The following is a 27,006-nucleotide window of genomic DNA, read 5'->3' on the forward strand; positions in this document are numbered from 1 at the left end:
AAAACTGCTCTGATTAAGTAAAAAATGTTATTTATATTTCTTTTTCCCTTTTGGTCCTCATTTAAAAAATTTTTTTTAAATAAATTTCTGTATACTCATTACTCAGCAATAATAGTTATCATTTTGCCAGTCTTTTAAAAAATTGCGGTAAAAAGCATTAAAACTTACCATCTTAACCATTTTAAAGAGTACAGTAGTATTAACTATATGCCCCTTGTTGTGTAACAAATCTCTAGAACTTTTTCAGCTTGCAAGACTAAGACTCTTTGAGCAACAACTCATTTTGTCTAATTTGTTTCATCCTTCCCTACTTTTTACTTTTGGCTGGAATATTACAGAGCAAATCACAGACATTGTCTTATTTCCCAACAGATAGGACTTAAAAAAAATAAACATACCAGAGTCACATTAACAGACTAAATAACTTCTTAAATAATTTAATATCTAGTCTGTTCAGATTTCCTGAGTTGTGTGAAATAATGTCTTGGACTCCAGTTAAGGTTGAAACATTGCATTTTGTTGATATGTGAATCACCATTGAACAATAAAGGTAGAAAATCTTGCAGATTGGATAAATGGATATCAACATCCACACTTCCCCACAGTTTGAAAAAAATTTTTGATGTAAAGTTTTTTCTTCTGTATTTTTTATCATCTAAAAGTGGAGTTCAGGGAATTCCCTGGTGGTCCAGTGGTTAGGACTCAGTGCTTTCACTGCTGTGGGCAGTTCAATCCCTGGTCGGGGAACTAAGATCCCTCAAGCCACGTGACCAAAAAAAAAAAGTGGAGTTCAGAATAACTTCTCACTCTTTGAGTCATATATTTGCTTGATTTTTTTCTTTTAGTCAGCTATTAAAATAACATAATACATGTTCATTTTAGAAAAATGAGAAAATGTAGATGAAATGAGAATTAAATAAAATCACTCATAATTCCATCCTTTAGAGATTTACCATGGTTAACATTTGCGTGTAAATTTCTTCTGACTTTTTCTGTGTTTGTATGCCGTGTACATTGCATTCATGTACATTTGGTAGGAAAAACACTGTATGTGTGTGTATGGGAAGAGAAGAATAGTTGCAAACTTAAAAAATTACTAAGAATGGCAAAATGTTGATAATTGTTGAAGTTAGGTGATGTATAGGGGTTCACCATCTTACTCTTTCCATATTGTATACGTTTGAAATTTTCCATAAAACATAATGTGAAAATGTAAATTATATGCTTACAATGTGACAAGCAGTATGCTAAGCACTTTATAATGCAATATTTAATTTTCACAAGTTAAAAATTTTCCTTTTTAAATACGACATGTCAACAAATGTGAGTCATAATGATTGTATAGAAGTTCAGTCTACCATTAAATGTCTTAATTTATATAACCAGTCTTTTGTTGTGGAACATTTAGTTTTTTTACTTTTTCACTCTTATAAGTAGTGCATGGGTGAACATCCTTATTTAAATATTTAGGAGTATATGTCTATTTATTTTCTTAGGAAATGACCCTAGAAGTGAGATTGCTGTATCAGAGTAGTCGTACATTCTTAAAGATTTTAATATATATTGTCAAAGTACTCTTCAAAGGTGCATTGATACACACTTTCACCAACAGTGTTTGGGAATGTCCATTTCCTCACACTTTCTCAATATTGTCCATTTCCTGCCACTCTCAGTATTGGGCACTATTATTTATTTTATTATTTTTTAAAATTTCTCCTACTTTTAGCCTTGTCTTTGTCAATCTGATAGGTGGAAAAAATGGTATCTGATTATTTGTTTTAATTTGTATTTCTTTAATTATGAACGAGATTGAGCATTTTTTTCATCTACTTATGGCTATTTCCATTCTTTTGTAAATTATTTGTGTTCTTTTCTTTGCTCTTTTTTTTTTCTGGTTATTTTATTTATCAAAATCTGTTGTAATTTTAATCAGTAGAGATAATATTTTAAACTTTGTTAATTAGGAGAATACTTGCTTTCTATAAATTCAGCATATTTTTTCTTTCACAACAATAAAATAAAAATGTCTAAATGTACAAAGCACTAATCACTCTGACATATTGTGTGGAAGAATGTAGAGCAGTTCAAGTCACAATACACTGATTTTCAAAAACCAGTATATTTTCTTCTATTTCAATCAAGCATTAGAGCCTGAGACCCAGAAGAGGTCATAATGAAACCTTATCCAACCAAATCAGAACTAAAAAAAAAATTTTTTTTAACCAATAATGCACTTTTGTAGCCTCTTAGCACAGTTACCAAATGCTGCTTACATACATTCAACATCTAGCTTACTGGCATGATTTTTTATAAAAATGAGAAACTTTTGCAGATATATGATTAGAAGGTACACAGATTGCATTACATTAAACACAAAGGCAGTGTGGTCCTTGTAGGAGAAATCAAGTCAGTACCCCCTGGTAGAAATGTTCTATAAAAATGTGTCACGTTGAAGCATCAGTGTTTTCAGCCAATTATCTGTCCCTGATGTATTTCCTTGGAGTATATGATCTGTCAGGACTTCAGGTTTCTTAATTCAAAATATCTGACTGAATTTAGGTACATCTGGAAAGCAGCTGAAAGGGTTTCTCCAATAGTCTGACATCACAGAAAGTGGGTTGAGAAATCCCTCTCTTTACCCAAAGGCATACTTGTTCTACTTCAGTCGTCAACAGCTCACAAAGGAAAAGAAAAAAAAAAACAATCAAAACTTCCCCTCACACACAATCCCACACAAGCAAAACAAAAACTACCCCCTCCCCCCATAAAACCCCAGCACCAAAGTGTCAGTCATTCCTGGGAAATAGAACATACCCCTTGGATTCTCTGATTTATTAGCTGTTCAAATTTGAAGGACAGAAATGACCTTATGTCCTTGTGGGGAGGAGGGAAGACGTGTTAATAATGACCAGAGAGCCATTGAGAAAGTGCATTATCTATTACACAATCAACTTAGAGCCCTGTCCTCCAACAGAGGTGGCCACAACTTCATTTAAATTCTTTGCTCATTTTTTTAAGTATATTTATATTTTACTATTTTGAAAGAGCTCTTCCTGCATTAAATATATTAACTCTTTGCGGTTTCATTGCACTTGTGTGTGTTTTCCCAGTTTACCTTAATTCTGCTTAGTAATTTTTATGGAAATACAATTGTTTTATAAACAATTGTTTAGAATGGCTTAATTCTATTAGTTTTTTCTTTAAGGTTTTTATCTTTGTTGTCATACTATAAATCCTTACTAAGCCAAGATTTCTTCTAATGCTTTATAATTTCTTCTTAATATATTTGATCTGAAAATTATTTTGGTATAAGGAATTTGATAGGAATCTATATTTGTTTTTTTCCAAATGGTTATCCACATAATTTGTTGACTGTTACATTTTGAGAACTTTACAGAATGATTCTAAAATTCATATGGAAGGATAAATGAATGGTACTAGGCAACATTTTTAAAAAGAAGAGTAAAGGTGATGTTTCTTTTATCAAATATTAAAATGTATTAAATTTAAAAGTACAGTTGTTAAACAACATGACATTATTAGATGCAAAGACGGAATGATGGTTATATAAGCATAGGAAAAGATCAGTATAGTCACTAAAACATAAGGTCATTTCTGTTTAGAGGTCAAAGAATCACTTGCTCCTTTCCCTCCTGCTCAAATAATGTAAGAGTGAAAAGGAAACATTCAGGGAAATCTTAGAGAACATAAGAACATTTGAAAAAAAAATTAAAAGTATTAAGCCAACACAGAGTGTAAAATATTTAGCTTATTCATAGTATGTGAGAAAAGTAAAGGCTGCATTGTATATGTTTTCCTTTTGAAATATTTAGATGAGCTATGTGGTATTGTTCAAGTTAGTTTTAGATCCTCTGTTCAATTATATATTTATAGGTTTGAATATATGTTATATTTTTAAAAACACCATTTTCCTTATGAGGAAAGGATGATCCTAACTCAAATGTTAATCTGTTTTCTTGGTAGAATTATCACAGAGTTAATTGAATTGGCTCAGACCTACTGTTTAAAAGTTTATGGTGACAGAGACACAACAGTGATAAGAAGGTCTTACTGGGAGCTGTACCATTAATGGGCTGGCTCTTCAAGCTGCTACTTAGTGGAAATACTGCAGAGCTGTGGCCTGCACTGACACATTTGGAGTTGACTCTGATGGGGAGCTTCGTAAAAATTGATGCCTGCAGTGGCCATAACTTCATGTTGAGATCCTTTGGAAAATAAAAAACCCTTGTTGCTTTGTATCATATTCTTCTCAGTAATCTCACTATATGGAAAAGTTATTTTCTTGAAGTCCCAGGATTACATACCACAAAGCCAGGGGAGGATTTGTGTTCAACCCCCAATCCCCAGCCCTTTCCAAACTATTCTCACACTTTAGCTGCCCACCCTTGGTTTTTGTTTTTATCTCCATGACATAAATTGCTTTCTTAATTATTTCTTTACTTTTAACCATCTCTGTTGTGATTTGTGTTGTTGAAATAATTCTACCCACTCCACTAGAATAGTTAGGATGCTATATATTATATTAATAAGAGGAAACTCTGGTTTCTGGTTCAAAAAATTAGTGGCAGTGGTTAGTGGGGAAAAAAAAGGTTTAAAAATATATTAGCCTTAAGATACCTCTAACACCAGATACTTAAGAGAAATAATCATTATTTTATAACTGGTTTATATCTTTATTTCTGACTCTCTTCATATTGGAAGAGGTAGTCTTGAGATATTCTAGTGTAGCTCTGTTCAATAGAAATATGAGTCACCTATGTATAAAATTTTCTAGCAGTCACATTAAAAAAGTAAAAAGAAACGAAATTAATATATTCTATTTATCTCAGTTTATCAAAAATATTATCATTACATTTACGTTTTTAAAAAATTGAGTCTTTGAAATCCAGTGTGTATTTCACGCTTTGAGTACATCTCAATTTGGATTAGCCACAATTCAGGTGCTCAGTGGCTATGTGTGGCTAGTGACTGCTGTATTGGCCTAGTTTATTCATTCTAGTTAATGAAAATTTAGAATTTGTTCTTGCAATGATTATGTAATTTTCACTATGCTTAAAAACGGTGTATTTGTATGTGATTGAATACTGAATTAATTAAAGATAGGCTATGCCTGCCCACAGCAGTCATGGCCAGGCTTTATAGTCAGCTGGCCTGGGGACCAATCCTACCTACAAGTGTGCCTGCAGTAATTGTGGTCCAACCAAAACAGGAGGGCACACCCACACATCCACACAAGGGGATACCCCCGGAGCACTTGGCTGAAGATGTAGCTGATATACCTCATACATAGAAACAAACACAGAGTTAGGCAAACACAGAGGAGACAAAGGAATATCTTCCTAATGAAAGCTAAGACCAAACCTCGGGGAAAGAAAACTATATGAAGCAGAGATAAGCAATTTACCAGATAAAGAGTTCAAAGTAATAGTCATAAAGAATCTCCAAACCTGGGACAAGAGTGGATGAACTCAGTAAGAGCTCAAAGTGATAGAAAATATAAGATCCAGTCAGAACTGAAGAATACAATAACTGAAATGAAAAATGCACTAGAGGGAATCAAAAGCAGATTAGAGAATGTAAAAGAATGGATCAGCAATCTGGAAGACAGGATAGTAGAAATTATCCAATCAAAACAGCAAAAAGAACAAAGGATTTTAAAAAATGAGGATAGTTTAAGGGATCCCTGAGATAACATCAAGCATACTATCATTGGCATTATAGGGGTCCTTGAAGGAGAAGAGAGAGAGAAAGGGACAGAAAACCTATCTGAAGAAATAATGGCTGAAAACTTCCATAACCTGGTGAAGGAAACAGGCATGCAAGTCCAGGAAGCCCAGGAGGAGTTCCAAAGATGAATCCAAAGAGGCCCACATAAAGACACAATATAATTAAATGTTAAAAGTTAAAAATAAAGAGGATCTTAAAATCATTGACACGTGTGTGCGTGCGTGCGCGCGCGCGCGCGCGCGCGCACACACACACACACACACACACAGGAACTAGTTATGTAAAAAGGAATCCCCCATAAGGTTGTCGGCTGATTTTTAAGCAGAAACTTTACAGGCCAGAAGGGACTGGCATGATATATTCAAAGTGCTGAAAGAAAAAATCTTAAAACCAAGAGTACTCTAACTGGCAAGGTTAGAGCTTCAAAGGCTCAGGGGAGAGTACAGCAGCTGGCTTGCGGCAGGCAGAACAGAGCGAGACCAACACAGACAATCCTAGCCACCTTGCTGTACTCCCCAGATGGAGACATGTATCTGATGGTGCACGTGGGGGCTGGGTGCTGAAACTCGGGCTTCAGAGGACAGACCTGGGGAGAGGACTGGGGTTGGCTGCATGGAGATAGCCTGAAGGGGCTGGAGTGTTGGCCAGTCCACAACTGGGAGTGTGTGCAGGACAGAGCCCAGGTCCACTTTAGAAGCCCCATGGTTAACATGCATGCAAAGGGAGAGGTGGGGCCCCACGATAGGAGCCTCATTCTCAGCATGCTTGCAGTGGGTATGGCTCTGCCTGTATGAGCTCTGGGAGTGTGCAAGCGCGGGAGGGTTGCCCACACATGGAAGCGGGGCTGAAATCTGAGCAGGTCCCCAGGGGCCACATGACTTTGGAAGCAGGGCTGAAATTTGAGCCACGTCTGACGGCTTTGCAACTTAAGTGGATTTACGCTGAGGTGCCTTTGTAAGCTCATTGTTAGCAGGACATCAGAGCAGATTACTGGTGCTCCTGTGGTTGGAGTGGGTCTGGAGTTAGCAGCTGTGAGCTTTGTGGGCAGGCACTCATGGAGCCAGGGCCAGGGTCTGCACTGATACTGTAGCTCCCATGGTGGGTCCAGGTGCACAACTACTCGTGACTATGGTGGGTCCCAGTGCCTGACATAAGTAGATCTGTGCCAGTGGATCTGTGCTGGTGACTTTGTGAGCACAGTGCCTGAGGACACCTGGTCCTACATTCCCACAGCTGAGGTGGGCCTGAAGGCAGTGTCAACAACAGTGTACTTTGTGAGCGTGCACAGTGGGTGCCGGACAACACCACAGAGCGTACTTCCTGGTGGACAGCTCCTGCGGAGGAATACTCAGTGACTCCTCTCCCAGTGGAAGTGCTCCAGTCCCACCTACCCCACACTGCAGCTCACAAACAGATCTGGGGGCTTCTACTCCAACAACTGGGGAGAGACCCTGTTCCTGACAGGGCTTTGACAACCACAGAGCAAAGAGGAGGCCCCGCTCAACATCCAGTGCAGGCTCTGGTCACTACAACACCAATCACACCCTGTATCAAGGGGATAACAGCCAGCACAACCTGAGGAAAGACATGGCAGGCACCCATACTAAAAGCCCTTGCACCAAAAACATTAGACTCATGCAGGCCACACAGGGATGCTCCCATATAAGAACAGCCCTTCAAGACCACAGTAGATAACTATTTCTCCTAAATTTATAGAGTCAGAGAAATATAAGGATAATGAAGAAGCAGAGGAACCACTCCCAATTAAAAGAATAAGAGAAATTCCCTGAAAGAATAAACAATGAAACAGACCTCTCCAATCTACCAGACCCCAAGTTCAAAAAGGAGGTAATAAAAATACTGAAGGAATTAAGAAAGGCTATCAGTAGAAATGTAGATCACTGTAACAAGGTACTAGAAACTATAAAGAGGAGCCAATTAAAATTAGAAAACTCATTTGCCAAGATGAAAGCTGAACTAAAGGCAATAAATAGCAAACTAAATAATGCAGAAAAATGAATAAGTGATCTGAAAGATAGAATAATGAAAATCACCCAATCAGAACAGCAGACAGAAAGACAAATGAAAAACAATGAAAGCAGTGTATGAGACCTATGGGGTAATATAAAACATCCCGACCTATGCATAATACAGATCCCAGAGGAGAAGAAAGAAAAGGGGATCGAAAGTTTATTTGAAAAAATTATGGCTGAAAACTTCCCAAATGGAAAAGAAGCAAGAATCTATAGGGAAGAGAAAATCACAATTGGAAAGTAAATCACTTAAATAAGCCAGTACATAGATTAAAATTTTTTCGTGTGTGTGAAAGTGGTGATAACTACAATGAACAGCAGAAGGATAAACATGAAGATGTAAAAGAGGACATCAGAATCATAAGGTGTCGGGGAGGGGAGTAAGAAAATGTAGATTTTTTTTTCAAGAATGTGTTTAAGCCTATATGACTATCAGTCTAAAGCAAGTATATAGTAGTGGGTTAACATACTTGAAAAACAGGGGTAGCAACAAATCAAAAGCATACAGTAGATTCATAAAAACCAAACAAAAGAGAACTCAAGTATAATACAAAAGAAAACCATCAAACCACAAAAGGAAAAACAAAAAGAAAAAGAGGAACAAAGAAGAAATACAAAATCAACTGGAAAATAAGGTTTAAAATGGCAATAAATACATATCAATCAATAATTACTTTAAATGTTAGTGAACTAAATATTCCAGTCAAAAGACAGAGTGTCAGACTGGATAATAAAACAAGAACCTACAGTATGCTGCCTACAAAAGACCCACTTTAGGGTGAAGGATGCACAAAGATTGAAAGTGAGAGGATGGAAAAAGATACTTCATGCAAACAGAATGACAGGAAAGCAGAGGTAACAATACTCATATCAGACAAGATTTAAAGGTCATAAAGACACTATATAATGATAAAAAGATAAATACAAGAAGTTATTACACTCATTAACATATATGCACCCAATATAGGAACACCTAAATACATAAAATAAATACTAACAGACATAAAGGGAGAAATTGACAGGAATATAATAATAGTAGGAGACTTTAACACCCCACTCATATCAATGGACAAGTCTTCCAGACAGAAAATCAATAAGGCAAGAGATCCTAATTGACAGAATAGAACAGTTAGATTTAATTGACATTTTCAGGACATTTCATCCAAAAAAAAAAAAAAGACTTAAAATACACACTCTTTTCAACTGCACATGTAACATTCTCTAGGATAGACCACATACTAGGATGCAAAACAAGCCTCAACAAATTTAAGAGAATAGAAATTATTTCAAACATCTTTTCTGATCACAATGGCATGAAACTAGAAATCAACCACAGAAAGAGAAACGAGAAAAAAAAAAACAATGATTATGTGGAGACTAAACAACATGCTACTAAAAAACACTGGGTCAATGATGAAATCAAAGAGGAAATTTAAAAATACCTTGAGACAAGTGACAATGAAAACAACCATGTGAAATCCATGGATGCAGCAAAAGCAGTTCTTAGAGGGAAGTTCATAGTGATACAGGCCTTCCTCAAAAAACAAGAAAAATCTCAAATAGACAACCTAACCTACCACCTAATAGAATTAGAAAAAGAAGAACAAACAAAACCTAAAGTCAAAAGAAGGAAGGAAATAATAAAGATCAGAGAGGAAATAAATAAAACAGATTTAAAAAAAATAGAAAAATAATAAAACCAAGAGCTGGTTTTCTGAAAGGGTAAACAAAATCAATAGACCTCTTGCCAGGCTCACCAAGAAGAAAAGAGAGAGGACCCAAATAAATAATATAAGAAATGAAGGAGGAGAAATAACCAATACTGCAGAAATACAAAAAAAAAAAAAAAAACCATAAGGTAATACTGTGAACAATTATATGCTAACATATTAGACCACCTAGAAGAAATGGACAAGTTTCTAGAAACATACAGCCCACCAAAACTGAATCAAGAAGAAATAGATAATTTGAAAACCCCGATCACTAGAAGTGAAATAGAATCTATAATAAGCAAAAACAAAAAACAAAATCAAAAACAAAAACCCTGCAAACAAAAGTCCAGGACTGGATGCCTTCAATGGGGAATCTACCAGACATACAAAGAAGAACTTATATCGATTTTTCTCAAACTATTCCAAAATAGAGGAGGCAGCATTCCCAAAGTCATTCTATGAAGCCATTATCACCCCAATACCAAAACCAAAGACAGTACCAAAAAGAAAATTACAGGCCAGTATCTTTGATGAATATAGACGCAGATATCCTCAATAAAATATTAGCAAGCCGAATCCACCAACACATAAAAAAGGTGATACAGCACAACCATGTTGGATTCATAGGGTCACAAGGATGGTTCAGCATATGCAAATCAATCAATGTGATACACCACATCAACAAAAGAGAAGACAAAAACCACAGGATCATCTCAGTAGGTGCAGAAAAAGCATTTGATAAAATTCAATACCCATTCATGATAAGAACTCTCACCAAAGTGGATATAGAAGGAATATATTTCTACATAATAAAAGCTATTTATGGCAAACCCACAGCCAACATAATACTCAGTGGTGAAAAGCTGAAAGCCTTCCTGCCAAAATCTGGAACAAGATAAGGATGCCCACTGTCACCACTTCTATTCAGCATAGTACTGGAAGTCCTAGTCAAAACAATTAGACAAGAAAAAGAAAAGGTATTCAAATTGGGAGGGAAGAGGTAAAATTGTCATTATATGCAGATGACACAATACTATATGTAGAAAACCCTAAAGACTCCACACAAAAACTACTAGAACTGATAAACAAATTCAGCAAGGTAGCAGGATACAAGATTAACATACAAAAACCTGCTACGTTTCTTTACACTAACAATGAAATATCAGAAAGGGAAAGTAAAAAAAAAAAAATCCCTTTTAAAATTGCATCCAAAAAAATAAAATACTTATAGATAAACCTAACCAAGGAAATGAATGACTTATTTTCTGAGAACTATAAAACTTTGATAAAGGAAATTGAAGGTGATTCAAAAAATGGAAAGGTATCCCGTGCTCTTGGATTGAAAGAATTAATATTGTTAAAATGGCCATACTACCCAAAGCAGTCTACAGATTTAATGCTATCCCTATCAAATTACCCATGACATTTTTCACAGAACTAGAACAAAGAGTTCTAAAATATATGTGGAACCATAAAAGACCCAGAATTGCCAAAGCAGTCTTGAGGAAAAAGAACAAAGCTGGAGCCATAACCCTCCCAGACTTCAGGCAATACTACAAAGCTACAGTAATCAAAACAGTGTGGTATTGGCACAAAAACAGACATGTGGATCAATGGAACAGAATAGAGAGCCCAGCAATAAACCTCACACACCCACAGTCAGTTAATCTTTGATAAAGGAAGCAAGAATATACAGGGGAGAAAAGACAGTCTCTTCAGCAACTGGTGTTGGGAAAGTTGGACAGCTGCAGGTAAATCAATGAAGTTAGAATACCCCCTCACACCATACACAAAAACTCAAAATGGCTTAAAGATTTAAATATAAGAAAATGACGCCATAAAACGCCTAGAAGGGAACATAGGCAAAACATTATCTGACATAAATCATAGCAGCGTTTTCTTAGGTCAGCCTCCCAAGGCAATAGATAAAATAAAAAATAATAAAATGGGACCTAATCAAACTCAGAAGCTTTTGCACAGCTAAGGAAACCATAAACAAAACGAAAAGACAACCTATAGATGGGGAGAAAATATTTGCAAACAGTGTAATCAGCAAGGCATTAATTTTAAAAATATAGAAACAGCTCATACAACTCAGTAACGAAAAGACAACATAATCAAAAAATGGGCAGATGACATAAATAAACATTTCTCCAGAGACATACAGATGGCAAATAAGCACATGAAAAGATGCTCAACATTGCTAATTATTAGAGAAATGCAAATCAAAACTACAGTGAGGTATTACCTCACACTGGTCAGAATGGCCATCATTAAAAAGTCTACAAATAATAAATGCTGGAGAGGATGTGGAGAAAAAGGGACCTCCCTACACTGTTGGCGGGAATGTAAATTGGTGCAGCCACTATGGAAAGCAGTATGGAGGTTTCCTTAAATACTAAAAATAGAGTTACCATATGACCCAGCTATCCCAATCCTGGGCATATATCAGGAGATAACTGTAATTCAAAAGGACACATACCCCCCAGTGTTCATAGCAGCACTATTTACAACAGCCAAGACATGGAAGCAACCTAAGTGTCCATTGGCAGATGAATGGTTAAAGAAGATATGGTGTATATATACAATGGAATGAAATAATGTCATTTGCAGCAGCATGCCATTTGCAGCAACATGGATGGACCTAGAGATTATCATACTAAGTGAAGTCAGAAGAAGACAAATATCACATGGTATCACTTATATGTGGAATCTAAAATATGATACAAGTGAACTTATTTACAAAACAGAAACAGACTCACAGACATAGAAAACAAACTTATGGTTACCAAATGGGAAAGCAGGGGTGAGGGGAGGGATAAATTAGGGGTTTGGGATTGGCAGCTGGAAGCTACTGTGTATAAAATAAACAACAAGGACCTACTGTACATCACAGTGAACTCTATTCAATATCGTGTAATAAACTATAATGGAAAAGAATATGAGAAACTATATATATATATATATATATATATATATATATATATCTTATGTATATGTATAACCGAATCACTTTGCTGTACACCAGAAGCTAAGACAACATTGTAAATTAACTATCTTCAATAAAAAAATTGAAAAACTAATACAATAATAAAATTAGGTAAGTGATACACAAAATAAATGTAAAATATGCCATCAAAAACAGAACAGGGAGTAAAAATTTAGTGCTTTTAAATGCACTCAAATTTAAGCAACCATTTAGTTAAAATAGGTAAGTTGTTACATATGAACCTCATGGTAACCACAAACCAAAATCCTGTAACAGATACACAAAAAAGACAAAGGAATCCAAACATAACACTAAAGAAAGTCATCAAATTCCGAGGGAAGAGACCATGAGAAGAAGAAAGGAATGGAGAAGAAGTACAAAACAACCAGGAATTAACAAAGTGGCAATTAGTACATACCTATCAATAGTTACTTTAAATGTAAATGGACCAAGTGTTCCAAAAGGCAAAGGGTGGCAGAATGGATAAAAAAGGCAGAGATTCACCTACAGGATCTCGCTTCAAATCTAAAGTCTTGCACAGACTGAAAGTGAAGGGATGTAAAAATATATTCCACGCAAATGGAAACAAAAAGAAAACTGGAGCAGCAATACTAATATACAGAATAGACTTTTTTTTATAGGTTTATTCACTCATTAATCAAAAATTTAATGTTTAGTTAGGCATAATAGGAGAAAGTGTTACAGAGGTGGATATAATTCCATCCCATTAAAAAATTTGCATGTACATTTTATTTATTTATTTTTATTTATTTATTTATTTATTTTATTAGTCATCAATTTTATGCACATCAGTGTATACATGTCAATCCCAATCGCCCAGTTCATCACACACACACACCCCCACCGCGGCTTTCCCCCTTTGGTGTGCATACGTTTGTTCTCTACATCTGTGTCTCAATTTCTGCCCTGCAAACCGGTTCATCTGTACCATTTTTCTACGTTCCACATATATGCGTTAATATACGATATTTGTTTTTCTCTTTCTGACTTACTTCACTCTGTATGACAGTCTCTAGATCCATCCACGTCTCAACAAGTGACCCAATTTCGTTCCTTTTTATGGCTGAGTAATATTCCGTTGTATATATGTACCACATCATCTTTATCGATTCATCTGTAGATGGGCATTCAGGTTGCTTCCATGACCTGGCTATAGTAAATACTGCTGCAATGAACATTGGGGTGCATGTGTCTTTTTGAATTATGGTTTTCTCTGGGTATATGCCCAGTAGTGGGATTGCTGGATCATATGGTAATTCTACTTTTAGTTTTTTAAGGAACCTCCATACTGTTCTCCATAGTGGCTGTATCAATTTACATTCCCACCAACAGTGCAAGAGGGTTCCCTTTTCTCCACACCCTCTCCAGCATTTGTTGTTTGTAGATTTTCTGATGATGCCCATTCTAACTGGTGTGAGGTGATACCTCATTGTAGTTTTGATTTGCATTTCTCTAATCATTAGTGATGTTGGGCAGCTTTTCATGTGCTTCTTGGTCATCTGTATGTCTTCTTTGGAGAAATGTCTATTTAGGTCTTCTGCCCAATTTTGGATTGGATTGTTTGTTTTTTTAATATTGAGCTGCATGAGCTATTTATATATTTTGGAGATTAATCCTTTGTCAGTTGCTTTGTTTGCAAATATTTTCTCACATTCTGAGGGTTGTCTTTTCGTCTTGTTTATGGTTTCCTTTGCTGTGCAAAAGCTTTGAAGTTTCATTAGGTCCCATTTGTTTATTTTTGTTTTTATTTCCATTACTGTAGGATGTGGATCAAAAAAGATCTTGCTGTGATTTATGTCAAAGAGTGTTCTTCCTATGTTTTCCTCTAAGAGTTTTATAGTGTCCGGTCTTACATTTAGGTCTCGAATCCATTTTGAGTTTATTTTTGTGTATGATGTTAGGGAGTGTTCTAATTTCATTCTTTTACATGTAGCTGTCCAGTTTTCCCAGCACCACTTATTGAAGAGACTATCTTTTCTCCATTGTATATCCTTGCCTCCTTTGTCATAGATTAGTTGACCACAGGTGTGTGGGTTTATCTCCGGACTTTCTATCTTGTTCCATTGATCTATGTTTCTGTTTTTGTGCCAGTACCATATTGTCTTGATTACTGTAGCTTTGTAGTATAGTCTTAAGTCAGGGAGTCTGATTCCTCCAGCTCCATTTTTTCCCCTCAAGACGGCTTTGGCAATTTGGGGTCTTTTGTGTCTCCATACAAATTTTAAGATATTTTGTTCTAGTTCCGTAAAAAATGCCATTGGTAATTTAATAGGGATTGCATTGAATCTGTAGATTGCTTTGGGTAGTATAGTCATTTTCACAATGTTGATTCTTCCAATCCAAGAACATGGTATATCTCTCCATCTGTTGGTATCATCTTTAATTTCTTTCATCAGTGTCTTATAGTTTTCTGCATACAGGTCTTTTGTCTCCGTAGGTAGGTTTATTCCTAGGTATTTTATTCTTTTCATTGCAGTGGTAAATGGGAGTGTTTCTTTAATTTCTCGTTCAGATTTTTCATCATTAGTGTATAGGAATGCAAGAGATTTCTGTACATTAATTTTGTATCCTGCAACTTTACCAAATTCATTGATTAGCTCTAGTAGTTTTCTGGTAGCGTCTTTAGGGTTCTCTGTGTATAGTATCATGTCGTCTGCAAACAGTGACAGTTTTACTTCTTCTTTTCCTTTTATTTCTTTTTCTTCTCTGATTGCCATGGCTAGGACTTCCAAAACTATGTTGAATAATGGTGAGAGTGGACATCGTTGTCTCATTCCTGATCTTAGAGGAAATGCTTTCAGTTTTTCTCCATTGAGAATGATGTTTGCTGTGGGTTTGTAGTATATAGCTTTTATTATGTTGAGGTAAGTTCCCTCTATGCCCACTTTCTGGAGAGTTTTTATCATAAATGGGTGTTGAAAAGCTTTTTCTGCATCTATTGAGATGATCATATGGTTTTTATTCAGTTTGTTAATGTGGTGTATCACATTGATTGATTTGCATTTATTGAATAATCCTTGCATCCCTGGGATAAATCCCACTTGATCGTGGTGTATGATCCTTTTAATGTGTTGTTGGATTCTGTTTGCTACTATTTTGTTGAGTATTTTTGCATCTATGTTCATCAGTGATATTGGTCTGTAATTTTCTTGTTTTGTAGTATCTTTGGTTTTGGTATCAGGATGATGGTGGCCTCACAGAATGAGTTTGGGAGTTTTCCTTCGTCCACAATTTTTTGGAAGAGTTTGAGAAGGATGGGTGTTAGCTCTTCTCTAAATGTTTGATAGAATTAACCTGTGAAGCCATCTGGTCCTGGACTTTTGTTTGTTGGAAGATTTTTAATCACAGTTTCAATTTCATTACTTATGATTGGTCTGGTCATATTTTCTATTTCTTCCTGGTTCAGTCTTGGAAGTCTATACCTTTCTAAGAATTTGTCCATTTCTTCCAGGTTGTCCATTTTATTGGCATAGAGTTTCTTATAGTAGTCTCTTAGGATGCTTTGTATTTCTGCGGTATCTGTTGTAACTTCTCCTTTTTCATTTCTAATTTTATTGATTTGAGTCCTCTCCCTCTTTTTCTTGATGATTCTTGGCTAATGGTTTATCAATTTCAGAGTAGACTTTAAAACAAAGATTGTAACAAGAGACCAAGAAGGTCATTACATGATGATAAAGGAACCAATTCATCAAGAGGACGTAATACCTGTAAATATGCACCAAACATAGGAGCACCTAAATACATAAAGCAGACGTAAAGGGAGATATTGACAATGATGCAGTAATAGTAGGGCGCTGTAACACCTCATTTACATGAATAGATATGTCATCCATACAGAAAATCAATGACACAGCATTGGCCTTAAATGATACATTAGACCAGATGGACTTAATAAATATATAAAGAATATTTCACCCCAAAACAACAGAATGCAGATTCTTTTTAAGTCCATATGGAACATTCTCCAGAGTAGATCACGTTAGGTCACAAAACAACTCTCAATAACTTTAAGAAAATTGAAGTTATATCAAGCATCATTTCAATACCACAATGGTATGAAACTAGAAATCAAGCACAAGAAGAAAAGTGGAAAAAACCACAAACGTTGTGGCTAAAGAATGTGCTTTTGGACAACCAGTAGGTCAATGAAGAAATGAAAGAGGAAATTTAAAAAATACCTTGAGAGAAATGAAAATGGAAACACAACATTCCAAAATCTGTGGGACACAGGAAAAGCAGTTCTAAAAGGGGAATTCATCACGATACAGGCCTACCTCATGAGACAAGGAAAATCTCGAATAAACAATGTAACCTTGCACCTATAGAACTAGAAAAAGAAGAACAAATATAGCCCAAAATTAGTAGAAAGAAGGGAATGATAAGGATCAGAGTAGAAATAAATGAAATAGAGACTAAAAGGACAATAGAAAAGATTAATGATACTAAGAGAAGGTTCTGTGAGAAGATAACCAACTTGATAAACCTTTAGACAGACTTATCAAGAAAAGAAGAAAGGGCCCAAATAAATAAAATCAGAAACAAAAGAGGTTACAGCAGACACCACAGTAATACAAAGGATCATAAGAGACTGCTATGAACAACTTTATGCCAACAGTTTGGAAAACCTAGGAGAAATGGATACATTCCTAGAAAATTTCAATTTTCTAAGGGTGAATCAGGAAGAAATAGGAATTTTGAACAGACTAATCACTAGTAATGAAACTGAATCAGTAATCAGAAAACTTCAAAAGAAAAAAAAAAAAGTCCAGGACCACAGCTTCACAAGTGAATTCTACCAAACATTTAAAGAAGAGTTAATACGTGTCCTTCTCAAACTGTTCCCAAAAAATTGAAGAGAAAGTCTTCCTACACTTCCAAACTCATTCTGCAAGGCCAGCATTACACTGATACAAAACCAGATGGAGATGCAACAAACAGAAAATTATAGGCCAATATCCCTGATGAACATACATGCAAAAGTCCTCAACAAAATATTATTAATCCAAATTCAATAATACAATAAAAGGATCATATACTATGATTAAGTGGAACTTATTCCAGGGATAAAAGGATGGGTCAATATCTGCAAATCGATTAGTGTTATACACCACATTTAAAAATGATAAAAAGTCATATGTTCATCTCAGTAGATGCAGGAAAATCATTTGACAAAATTCAACATTCATTTATGATAAGAACTCTCAAGAAAGTACGTGTAGAGGGAACATACCTCAATATAATAAAGGCCATATATGACAAACACACAGCTAGCGTAATACTCAACTGTGAAAAGCTGAAAGCTTTTCTTCTAAGATCAGAAACAAGACAAGGATGCCCATTCTCACCACTTTTATTCAACATGATATTAGTAGTCCTAGGCATTGCAGTCAGACAAGGAAAAGAGATGAAAGGCATCCAAATTGGAAAGGAAGAAGTAACTGTCACTATTTGCAGATGGTATGTTACTATATATAGAAAACTAAAGCCTCCACCAAAAAACACTATTAAAACTAATTAATTCAGTAAAGTTGGAGGCTACAAAATCAATATACAGAAATCTGTTGCTTTTTTGTACACTAATGATGAACTATCAGAAAAATAAGACTTCTGTCCCATTTACAACTGCATCAAAAAGTATAAAATACCTAGGAGTAAGTTTAACCAAAAAGGTGAAACACCTATACTTTGAAAACTATTAAGATGTTTTTGAAAGAAATTGAAGATGAAGATGACACAAATAAATGGAAAGATGTACAGTGCTCATGGATTAGAAGAATAAATATTGTTAGAATGGCCATATTACCTAAAGCAATCTACACATTCAGTGCAGTCTCTATCAAAATTCCAATGACATTTTTCACCGAACTGGAACAGATAAATCTGAAGTTTGTATAGAACCACACACACACAAAACCAAACCCCAAATAGCTAAAGCAATCTTAAGAAAGAAGAATAAAGCTGGAGGTATCATATTCCCTGATTTCAAACTATACTATAAGTCTATAGTAATCAAAACTATATGGTACTGACACAAAAACAGACACATAGATTAATGCACCAGAATAGAGAGTCCAGAAATAAACCCACACTTATATGGTCAATTAATTTATGACAAGGGAGCCAAAAATATACAATGGGGAAAAGACAGTCTCTTCAGTAAATGGTGTTGGGAGAACTATTCATCTGTAGGCAAAAGAATGAAACTGGATCACTTTCTTATACCCTGTACAAAAATAAACTCAAAATGGATTAAAGACTTAAATGTGAGACCTGAAAGCATAAAACTCCTAGAAGAAAACATAGGCAATATGTTCTTTGGCATCATTATTAGCAATATTCTTTTGGAACTGTGTCCTCAGGCAAGGAAAACAACAGCAAAGATAAACAAGTGGGACTATATCAAACTAAAAAGTCTTTGAAGAGCAAAGGAAACTATCAACAAAATGAAAAGGTAGACTACTGAATGGGAGAACATGTTTGCAAATGATTTATTTGATAAGAAGTTAATACCCCAAATATACAAAGAACTTAAACAGCTCAACATCAAAAAGCAACCTGAGTGAAAAATTGGCAGAGGACCTGAATAGACATTTTTCCAGAGAAGACATACAGATGGCCAACAGACATGAGAAAAGATGCTCAGCATCACTAATCATCAGGGAAATGCAAATTAAAACCACACGGAGATACCACCTCACACCTGTCAGACTGGCTATTATCAAAAAGGTAACAAATAACAAGTGTTGGGTGAGGGTGTGGAGAAAAGGGAACCCTCAAGCACTGTTGGTGGGAATGTAAATTGGTGCAGCCACTACAGAGAACAGCATGGAGATTCCTCAAAAATTAAAAATAGAACTACCATATGATCTAGCAATTACACTTCTGGGCATTCCCCCCCCCCCCGCAAAAAACATCAAAAAGATATATGCACCCCTCTATTCATTGCAGTGTTATTCACAGTAGCCAAGGTATAGAAGCAACCTAAGTGCCCACTGACAGATGAATGGATAAACAAGATGTGGTATATGTATACAGTGGAATATTAGTCATGAAAAAGAATGAAATTTTTACCATTTGCAACAACATGGATGAACCTAGAGAGTACTACTCTAAGTGAAATAAGACAGAGAAAGACAAATTCCATATGACCTCACTTACATGTGGAATCTAAAAGACGAAACAAACAACAAAACAGAGACAGGCTCATAGATACAGAGAACAAATGTAGTTGCCATGGGGTTGGGGGGGGGGGAGAGTTGGGCAAAATAGGCTAAGGGAATTAAGAGGTACAGACTTCCAGTTATAAAATAATTAAGTCATGGGGATAAAATGTGCAGAATAGGGAATATAGTCTATAATATTGTAATAACTTTGTATAGTGATAGATGGCTACTAGACTTATCATGGAGATCAATATGTAATGTATATGTGTAGAATCACTATGTTGTACGCCTGAAACTAACATAATATTGTATGTCAACTACAGTTAAAAAACATAAAGAAAAAAATAAAGCTATGTTCTTCTAGAACAAAAAATTTCACAATTTGCATGGAAACACTAAAGACCCCGAATAGCCAAAGCAATCTTGAGAAAGAAAAACGGAGCTGGAGGAATCAGGCTCCCTGACTTCAGGCTATACTACAAAGCTGCAGTAATCAAGACAGTATGGTACTGGCACAAAAACAGAAATATAGATCAATGGAACAGGAGAGAAAGCCCAGAGATAAACCCACTCATGTGTGGTCACTTTATCTTTGATAAAGGAAGCAAGAATATACAATGGAGAAAAGACAGCCTCTTCAATAAGTGGTGCTGGGAAAACTGGACAGCTACATGTAAAAGAATGAAATTAGAACATTCCCTAACACCATACACAAAAATAAACTCAAGATGGATTAGAGACCTAAATGTAAGGCCAGACACTATCAAACTCTTAGAGGAAAACATAGGCAGAACACTCTATGACATAAATCACAGCAAGATCCTTTTTGACCCACCTCCTAGAGAAAGGGAAATAAAACCAAAAATAAACAAATGGGACCTAATGAAACTTAAAAGCTTTTGCACAGCAAAGGAAACCATAAACAAGACGAAAGGGCAACCCTCAGAATGGGAGAAAATATTTGCAAACGAAGCAACTGACAAAGGATTAATCTCCAAAATATACAAGCAGCTCGTGCAGCTCAATATGAAAAGAACAAACAACCTAATCCAAAAATGGGCAGAAGACCTAAATAGACATTTCTCCAAAGAACATATACAGATTGCCCACAAACACATGAAAGGATGCCCAACATCACTAATCATTAGAGAAATGCAAATCAAAACTACAATGAGGTATCACATCACCCCGGTCAGAATGGCTATCATCAAAAAGTCTACAGACAATAAATGCTGGAGAGGGTGTGGAGAAAAGGGAACCCTCTTGCACTGTTGGTGGGAATGTAAATTGATACAGCCACTATGGAGAACAGTATGGAGGTTCCTTAAAAAACTAAAAATAGGACTACTGTATGACCCAGCAATCCCACTACTGGGCATATACCCTGAAAAAACCATAATTCAAAAAAAGTCATGTACCACAATATTCATTGCAGCACTATTTACAATAGCCAGGACATGGAAGCAACCTCAGTGTCTATCGACAAATGAATGGATAAAGAAGATGTGGCACATATATACAATGGAATATTACTCAGCCATAAAAAGAAACGAAATTGAGTTATTTGTAGTGAGGTGGATGGACCTAGAGTCTGTCACACAGAGTGAAGTAAGTCAGAAAGAGAAATGCTAACACATATATATGGAATCTAAAAAAAAAAAAAAAAGGTTCTGAAGAACATAGGGGCAGGTCAGGATTAAAGACACAGACATAAAGAATGGACGTGACACGGGGAGGAGGAAGGGTAAGCTGGGATGCAGTGAGAGAGTGGCATGGACATATATACACTACCAAATGTAAAATAGATAGCTAGTGGGAAGCAGCCGCATAGCACAGGGAGATCAGCTCGGTGCTTTGAGACCACTTAGAGGGTGGGATAGGGAGGGTGGGAGGGAGATGCAAGAGGGAGGGGATATGCGGATATATGTATATGTATAGCAGATTCACTTTGTTACACAGCAAAAACTAACACACCATTGTAAAGCAATTATACTCCAATAAATATGTTAAAAAAAAAAAAAGAAAGCTATGTTCTTGATGCCACAAAACTAGTTGTTTAGTTTTTAAGTATCAAATCTTGGCCAGCTGGTTAAACTATAGCTTAGTTAAACTATAACTTCAATACCAGTTTACTTTAAGGTCACAGATCTGAACTGAATAATGTTAAATAGCTGTTAACAGTGTTAAAAAGACAATGCTAGTGTTTTGCAATTATGTATTGTTTTTCATCCTGAGCGTCCAATTGAGCAGTGGTTTTCTAGCTATGTTCTGTCAAGCCCCAGGGCTGCTATGCAGTTTGAAGTAGGGTTGGGGAGGTTCAGCACGCTGGGCTCTTTCTTATCATCCTCATCCAATGTCTTCAGTTATTTATTCTGTTCAGAATTCTATGTAAGATTTCCCCTTGTTGGGGGTGGGTAGTTTATATTGTATTTTAAAAGTTTGGAGACAGTTGCATCCTGGCAGTTATTCTTGTGCATTTAAACCTATTTGATGTTCTTTTTTCACACTGTTGCAGGAATCTGGTAAAAAAATTTTTTTGAATCTTTGTGCTGGAATCTTGGATCTGTAATTTATATAAACACTATCTGCCTCTTTGCCTTTCTCCTCCCACCTTCTTTCTGGCTTATGGGCATTGTTGAGCGTCTACTTTATGCACGCACAATACAGCATTTTGGCCCTGTACTATTCACAATAAAATCCTTAAATCCGCAGCAGATAGATTTCCCAGAGACATTTCCACTTAAACTGCTAAAATAAAATTGTGTGCTTTACCTTTTAAAAATATTTAGAATAATGGAAGTTTTACTTACACAAATGATTTATGTCTATCTTCAGTGTGAAGATGAAGTACCTTTCAGGATGCTGGATTAAAATTTGTGAAAACTAGAAAGTTGGGAGCTAAAAACCGGTATAGCTGGGATACATAGCCTAAAAAATCATCCAAGTTATAGGAACTGCAGGTCCATGAGACAGTTGCTAAAGTGGCCTTATTGGTAGATAAAGCATAGAAGGAAACTTTGAGATGCACTATATTTAGTTGAGTCTTTTAGCTCAGGGAGTGTCCAAAAATTGATGACAGAACAAATCCTTCCTCCCCTCCACGCACCTTTTTCCTGAAGGAACAAAATTCTACAATTCTCTTCTCCCCACTCCTTTCCTCCTACAGGTAAACATTTTTGTGGTCAATTTGAATCATTGGAATGTGTGTGATTTTCATGAAAAGAATGTTAAAACACAATAATTAACTACATGCAACATGTTTTGGGGTGGGGAGAGAGGAAAATTTGATCTGGAAATTTAAGTGGTTTAGTGACTTTTAAAAAATTTTAATTTCTGCACTTCTGTAAGAAATAAAATAATGCACTATAGTTCCTTTTTCCTATGTTTTAAATAAGAGATAAATCCAGTTTTCCTATATGATGAGTCATGGATATGGTTAAACTTCTGCACAAGTAGGTAGAATAATGCAGCTATCTTTTCAGTATGTAGGCAGCATCTCTTCTCCATCCCTCCATAAGCACATCCATCATTATAATATCATACAGATTATTTTCACTAAATTTCTTTCACTAAATTTTCATAAATTTCCTGTGTTCTGCCTATTCATCACTGCCCTGCCTACCCTCCCCATAATCACTGATCTTTTTATTTTGTCTATTGTTTTCCCTTTTCCAGAATGTTGTATAGTTGGAATCATACAGTATGTAGCCTTTTCATACTGGTTTCTTTCACTTAGTAATATGAGTTTAAGACTCCTTCATGTGTTTTCATGGCTTGATAGCTTATTTCTTTTTAGCATTGAATAATATTCCATTGTCTGGATATACCACAGTTTATTTATCCACACACCTCCTTGGTTGCTTCCAAGTTTTGGCAGTTATGAATAAAACTGCTTTAAACATCCATATTCAGGTTTTTGTGTAGACATACATTTTCAAACTTCTTTGGGTAAATGCCAAGAAACACAATTGCTGGATTATATGGTAAGAATATGTTAAGTTTTGTAAGAAACATCAGACTGTCTTCCAAAATGGCTGTAACATTTTGCATTCTCACCAGCAATGAATGAGAGTTCCTGTTGCTCCTTATCCTTGCCAGAATTTACTATTATCAGTGTTCCAGATTTTGGCCATTCTAATAGATATGTAATTGTTGTTTTAATTTGCATTTCCTTGATGACATATAATATAGATCATCTTTTCATATATAATATTTATTTGCCATCTGTATTCAAGTCTTTGGCCTATTTTTTAATGGAGTTGTTTGTTTTCTTGTTGAATTTTAAGAGTTCTTTTTATATGTTGCATAACAGTCCTTTTATCAGGTGTGTCTTTTGCAAATATTTTCTCCCAGACCTGGCTTGTCTTCTCATTCCCTTGACATTGTCTTTCACAGAGTAAAAGTTTTCAATTTTAATGAATTTCAGCTTATCAGTTATTTCTTTCAGGGATTGTGTCTTTGGTGTTGTATCTACAAAGATATTGATCTCAGAGAGATAGCGGTCCTGAAGAGAGATCTTAGTTTCCTGACAAGGAATTGAACCTGGGTAGTCTGGATGAAAACCAGGAATCCTAGCCGCTAGACCACCAGGGACTAGAGGCTAGAAGCATTGTGGCCCTGGCTCTTACCCTCACTGAAAGCAAGAATGTTTCAAGAAGGCAAAAACTGTAAAAACAGGTAGAAAGTTTATTATTAGAGACACAGCATATCATGTGGGAGAGCACACAGAGAAGCAGTTTATTTAAGACAGAAGCAAGGCAGAAATACACACCAGGAGAGGAGTGCGGTCATCCTGAATGAGGAGTGCAGTAAGTCAGAAGCTAGGCATAAATACACACCCAGAGAGAAAGAGTACGTGCGTCCTGTCTAATGAGGAGGAGTGCGGTAAAGAGTTGATTTAAATCCCTTATGTAGGACAGTTCTTCCAGGTCTTTGTTTACCTTTAGCCAGTTATCTTGTTTCTTTTTTCACACCTGACTGGTCCTAGGACCCTCCCCAAGATGCGTGCGCAACTTTTTGCTAAGATGGATCCCACTGCAGAGGCCTGTGGGGATATGTCCACACTTATTATGGGGTGGTGTCCCCTCTCTTTTGGACCCCCAAGGAGCCTTCCTGCACATATGCAGACAGGGAAGTTTTCCTTGACCTCAGGACTGGTCATCTTTTTACTTCAGCGGAGCTCAGCTTCTGCCACCTGCTTTGTCCTTGGAGTGGCTGAGTGAGAACAAAGCTTCAATTTTACTTCACTTGCAGACACCAGCTGTCCAGCCCAGGGGTCTGTCTGTCTCCTACCTCAGTAGGTCCTCTATCTCCTACTGTACCCAAAGTCATCTATGTTGTCTCCTATGCTATCTTCTAAGAGTTTTATAGTTTTCATTTTACATTTAGGTCTGTGATCCATTTTAGTTAATTTTTGTGGAGAGTGTAAGGCCTTTATCTGGATTCATTTTTTTGCATGTGGACGTCCAGTTATTCCAGCACCATTTGTTGAAGAGACTATCTTTGCTCCATTGTATCACCTTTGCTCTTTTATCAAAGATCAGTTGACTATATTTATAAAGGTCTATTTCTGAGCTCTATATTCTGTTCCATTAATCTATTTGTCTGTTCTTTTGCCAGTACTACACTGTCTTGATTACTGTAGCTTTATAGTAAATCTTGAAGTTAGGTAACATCAGTCATCCAACTTTGTTCTTCTCTTTTGATATTGTATTGGCTATTCTTAGTCTTTGCCTCTGCATATAAACTTTAGTTTGTTGATATCCATAAAATAACTTGCTGATGTTTTGATTGGGATTGTGTTGAATTCATAGATAATATTGGGAAGAACTGATATCTTAACAGTATTGATTCTTCCTTTCCATGAACATGGAATATCTCTTCATTTATTTAGTTTTTTAATTTCATTCATCAGAGTTTTGTAGTTTTTCTCATATAGATCTTGTACATATTTTGTTTAGATTTATACTTAAGTAATTTCTTTAGGTGTTACTATAAATAGTATTGTGTTTTTAATTTAAATTCCACATGTTCATTGTTGACATATAGGAAAGTGATTGACTTTTATATATTAACCTTATATCCTGCAACCTTGCTATAATTGCTTACTAACTCCAGGAGATTTTTTTTTTTTTTTTGGTCAATTCTTTCAGATTTTCTACATAGATGATCATGTTATCTGTGGACAAAGACAGTTTTATGACTTCTTTCCTGATCTGTATACCTTTTATTTCCTTTTCTTGCCTTATTGCATTAACAAGGATATCCAGTGTGACATTGAAAAGGAGTGGTATGAGGAGACATCCTTGCCTTGTACCTGATCTTAGTGGGAAAGTATCAAGTTTCCCCCCTTTAAGTATAATGTTAGCTGTAAGGTTTCTTTAGATAGTCTTTATCAAGTTGAGAAAGTTCACCTCTATTCCTAGTTTTTATCATGGAAATTTTTAAAATCATAAATGGATTATATATTTTTAATGAGCTAATGCTATATGTTTTTATGGAAGTAAAACTCAGTTTCATTTTAGTTTTCCTTATTCATTGATTATTCTTTTACCTTTTCACTTTTACCAGTTGGTAATTTGTGTGTTTCTAGGCTCAGCTTGCCAATCGGAAACAAAAATTAGAGTCTGTGGAGCTGTCCAGCCAGTCAGAAATTCAGCACCTGAGCAGTAAGCTGGAGCGGGCCAATGACACCATCTGTGCCAATGAGTTGGAAATAGAGCGCCTCACCATGAGGGTCAATGACTTGGTTGGAACCAATATGACTATTATGCAAGACCAGCAGCAAAAAGAAGAAAAATTGAGGGAATCTGAAAAACTGTTAGAGGTATGTTTTTAAATTGTAATATACTGTAACTGAGGAAATGTGTGTTTTAAGAGAGACTAATGAACTTGGAACTAGGTTCCAAGATCTATGGTTTCTTCCCTACTCTGTAGCCAATAGATATTGATATTAATAACAGGATCAGATATTAATAACAGGCCTTATTAATGTGGTGCCTGTTATATAACTTACAGTTTGACTCCCTGGCTACCTTTTCTCATGAAATAGAAAAATTTAATAACATCTGACTTTTTTTCTGAGTATTTTTGCAGGTTCTGCAAGAAGAAAAGAGAGAATTGAAGGCAGCTCTTCAGACTCAAGAAAATTTCATGCATGAGACAAGAATACAAAAGGAGAAACTACAAGCAAAATTAAAGGCAACTGACACTCAACACACAGTAGAGACCATAAGGTATATTTAATCTTAAATATTATTAATCTTAGCCACGGGGTGGTTTAGCATTAAGCACCATTTTTAATATTGCATATTCATAATTTTGTGTTTGATCATATTATA

The 27,006-nt window shown here is 35.7% G+C and overlaps 1 protein-coding gene across 9 annotated transcripts in view; it reads left to right on the top strand.

Annotated features, from left to right (window-relative positions):
• Positions 1-27,006, top strand: part of CEP63 (centrosomal protein 63) — an 81,837-nt gene that overhangs the window by 40,495 nt on the left and 14,336 nt on the right. For all 9 annotated transcript variants that reach the window (XM_007170371.3, XM_007170370.2, XM_007170369.3 and 6 more), the window contains 2 exons: positions 26,259-26,492; positions 26,762-26,901. In XM_007170371.3, the coding sequence (XP_007170433.2) occupies positions 26,259-26,492; positions 26,762-26,901 (374 nt within the window). The remainder of the gene's footprint in view (positions 1-26,258; positions 26,493-26,761; positions 26,902-27,006) is intronic.

This window comes from Balaenoptera acutorostrata, chromosome 4 (genome assembly GCF_949987535.1).
Source record: "Balaenoptera acutorostrata chromosome 4, mBalAcu1.1, whole genome shotgun sequence".
NCBI lineage: Eukaryota > Metazoa > Chordata > Mammalia > Artiodactyla > Balaenopteridae > Balaenoptera > Balaenoptera acutorostrata.